The sequence below is a fragment of the Bison bison genome, unplaced genomic scaffold, assembly GCF_000754665.1.
Source record: "Bison bison bison isolate TAMUID 2011002044 unplaced genomic scaffold, Bison_UMD1.0 scf7180017864037, whole genome shotgun sequence".
Lineage (NCBI taxonomy): Eukaryota > Metazoa > Chordata > Mammalia > Artiodactyla > Bovidae > Bison > Bison bison.
Genome location: NW_011494609.1, coordinates 2,797,491 through 2,800,593, shown reverse-complemented (window position 1 = coordinate 2,800,593; position 3,103 = coordinate 2,797,491). Strand labels below are relative to the sequence as shown.

At 47.9% G+C, this 3,103-nt stretch overlaps 1 protein-coding gene and 1 long non-coding RNA gene across 2 annotated transcripts in view; one reads left to right on the top strand and one right to left on the bottom strand.

Moving 5' to 3' along the window:
* Window positions 1-1,002: 1,002 nt before the first annotated feature.
* On the bottom strand, window positions 1,003-2,548 carry LOC104984892. The gene is made up of 2 exons (XR_824809.1): window positions 2,441-2,548; window positions 1,003-1,432 (listed from the first exon to the last, which is right to left on the bottom strand). It is a non-coding gene; the product is annotated as an uncharacterized LOC104984892 (long non-coding RNA).
* Window positions 2,549-2,888: 340 nt separating this feature from the next.
* MORC3 (MORC family CW-type zinc finger 3) overlaps window positions 2,889-3,103 on the top strand; it is a 42,458-nt gene continuing 42,243 nt past the window's right edge. The window contains exon 1 of the mRNA XM_010834843.1: window positions 2,889-2,992. Within this exon, the coding sequence (XP_010833145.1) occupies window positions 2,954-2,992 (39 nt within the window). The 5' untranslated portion in view covers window positions 2,889-2,953. The remainder of the gene's footprint in view (window positions 2,993-3,103) is intronic.

Below are 3,103 nucleotides of genomic sequence, written 5' to 3'. Positions count from 1 at the left end.
GGGATCTTCCAGGACCAGGGATCGTCCCCTGCATTGGCAGGCAGATTCTTAACCACTGGACCACCGGGAAAGTCCTGTTTGTTTTTAACATTTCCTCCTTTGTTCATTTATTCAAAACTATTTGGGCACTTAGAAATCTCAAACTGAAATAATTAAATAAAACAAAAACATGAGCTGCAGAGGAGTATGTAAGGTCTAGTTCCATACTGTAAATAGTATTTAGCATATAGTAAATATGGAGTAATGTACACCAAATTCATATGTTCCCGTAAAGGGATTAGGGTAAGTGTTGTTTTATATTTCCATATTATCTGAGTTTTACAAGGCAAATGTATTTCCTTTACAATTATAAAGATGCAATGAGGACTTCCCTGGTGGTCCTGTGGCTAGGACTCTGCGATCCCAATGCAGAGGCCTGGGTTTCATCCCCGGTCAGGGAACTAGACTAAAGATCCCGCATGCCACAAGACAGACCCTGGCATAGCCAAATAAGTATTTTTTAAAAAACGCAGTGAATACTTTAAGAAAAACCTTTTAACTCTTTATTTAAGGGCAGTATCTGACAGCCCTTGACTTATTAATTTCTTTCATTTTTCTTTGGCTGCTTGACAAGCAGGATCTTAGTTTCCCACCCAGGATGGAACTCCCGCCCCCTACAGCGGAATCTCCCCCTACAGAGGAATCTCCCCCTACAGAGGAATCTCAGAGGCTTAACCCCTGGACCACCAAGGAAGTCCCAACTTATTCATTTCTGCTGCTAAGTCGCTTCAGTCGTGTCCGACTCTGTGCGACCCCATAGACGGAAGCCCACCAGGCTCCCCTGTCCCTGGGATTCTCCAGGCAAGAACACTGGAGTGGGTTGCTATTTCCTTCTCCAATGCATCAAAGTGAAAAGTGAAAGTGAAGACGCTCAGTCGTGTCCGACATCCTACTAATTAGCCCAGGACCCAGCTCAAGGTCAATAGAGATACATGTACAGGAGCAAAAGGACTAAACTGCATATGAGAAAGGATTCTGTTTATCAGGATGAAGGGTGATAATTTTTTAGGCAAATCCCCAAAGTACAAGTCTTCATCTCATTAAGTGTTAGTCACTCAGTCATATCCAACTCTTTGCGACCCCATAGACTGTAGCCCACCAGGCTTCTCCGTCCATGGGATTCTCCAGGCGAGAATACTGGAGTGTGTTGCCATTCTCTTCTCCAGGGGATCTTCCCTACCCAGGGTTTGAACCCAGGTCTCCTGTCTTGCAGGCAGATTCTTCACCATCTGAGTCACCTCATCTCATTAAAGTTTCACAACATGATGACACTGGCGGGCATGAGACGGCTTTCTTCAGTGTAATTCACGTCCAGCCCAGTCAAGCACTTCAAGTGCACCTTTTTGGGTCACCAACACCCATGGCACCTGTCTTCAAACTTGGGGACCTCAAGCTGCAAAAGGAAAATCAAAAAAGAGTCAGTTTTGTACTGCTAAAAGAACTCTCCAGAGTGGAGCCAGAGGCCATTGAGGAAGTGACTTATGTCTCTGCCCAGACTGAATCTGACCTTTTGACCACTTATCGTCTAACAAAGATATCCAGAACATTTGCATAGGGTTCCAGAAATTCAAGACACTTATCTGGCCCATACCCTAAATAACTGGTGACAAATCCATCCCTTAAGGACGAATATTTTCTTTTACTATCAAAGTCAATCATAATTCCTGCAATACAACTTTAACAAAACTTGTGGATTTTGCCTTTATAACCCCCTGACTCTTTCTCTTCCCCATTCTATTTTGCTAGAACCTGTGTATCCCCAGTTGTAATCCCCAAGACCCCAGACAGAGCTCTTTATTATTTGCAGCCTCCATACTGATTAATATCAATTAATCAGGAGAAATATAACCTCAGATATGCAGAAGACACCACCCTTATGGCAGAAAGCAAGGAGGAATTAAAGAGCCTCTTGATGAAGGTGAAAGAAGAAAGTGAGAAAGCTGGCTTAAAACTCAACATTCAGAAAACTAAGATCATGCATCCAATCCCATCACTTCGTGGCAAATAGATGGGGAAACAGTGACAGACTTTATTTTCTTGGGCTCTAAAATCACTGTGGATGGTGACTGCAGCCAAGAAATTAAAAGATGCTTGCTCCTTGGAAGAAAAGCTATGACAAACCTAGACAACATATTAAAACACAGAGACGTTACTGCGCCTACAAAGGTCCGTCTAGTCAAAGCTACGGTTTTTCCAGTAGTCAGGTACGGATGTGAGAGGCTGAGCACCAAAGAACTGATGCTTTAGAACTGTGCTGCTGAAGATGTTTGAGTCCCCTGGACTGCAAGGAAATCAAACCGGTCAATCCCAAAGAAAATCAATCCTGACTATTCATTGGAAGGACTGATGCTGAAGCTGAAGCTCCAATCCTTTGGCCACCTGATGCAAAGAGCCGACTTACTGGAAAAGATCCTGATGTTGGAGAAGATTGAAGGCGGGAGAAGGGGACGACAGAGGATGAGATGGCTGGATGGCATCACTGACTCAATGGACATGAGTTTGAGCAAACTCCAGGGGATGGTGATGAACAGGGACGCCTGGTGTGCTGCAGTCCATGGGGTCGTAAAGAGTCGGATACGACTGAGCGAGTGAACAACAAAATACCGATTACTGTTTGGCAAAGCCTGTAGGTTCAGTTACTACAGTCACCAGGTTGAGCCTTACGCATGCGCCTTACTCTGCAGGGCCCCCGCCCGGAGCCTGAAGCCCACCCACCTCTCTAGCTGTCCCTGCTTCCTTAAACCCCCGGGGGAATTTACCTGCCCTACGCTCCCAACTACAAGGCGCCGGGAGGCGGAAGTCGGGGGGCGGGGTCAGCTACGCGCGCCCCGCCCCGGAAGTAGGCGGGCGCTCCGCCGCCACCTCCCAGTCTGATTGCGGCTGAGGCCGGTCCTGGCTTTGTAACTCGCTCAAGATGGCGACGCAGCCACCCAGCGGGATCCGCCTCAGCGCGGTGAGCAGCCGCGAGGGGTGGAGCGGGCCATGTCCCAGGAGGGCGGGCAGGCGGGCAAGCGAGGCGCGAGGGGGGAGAGGCCGGCGGTGGGCGGGGGCGGCTCGTCGGCCC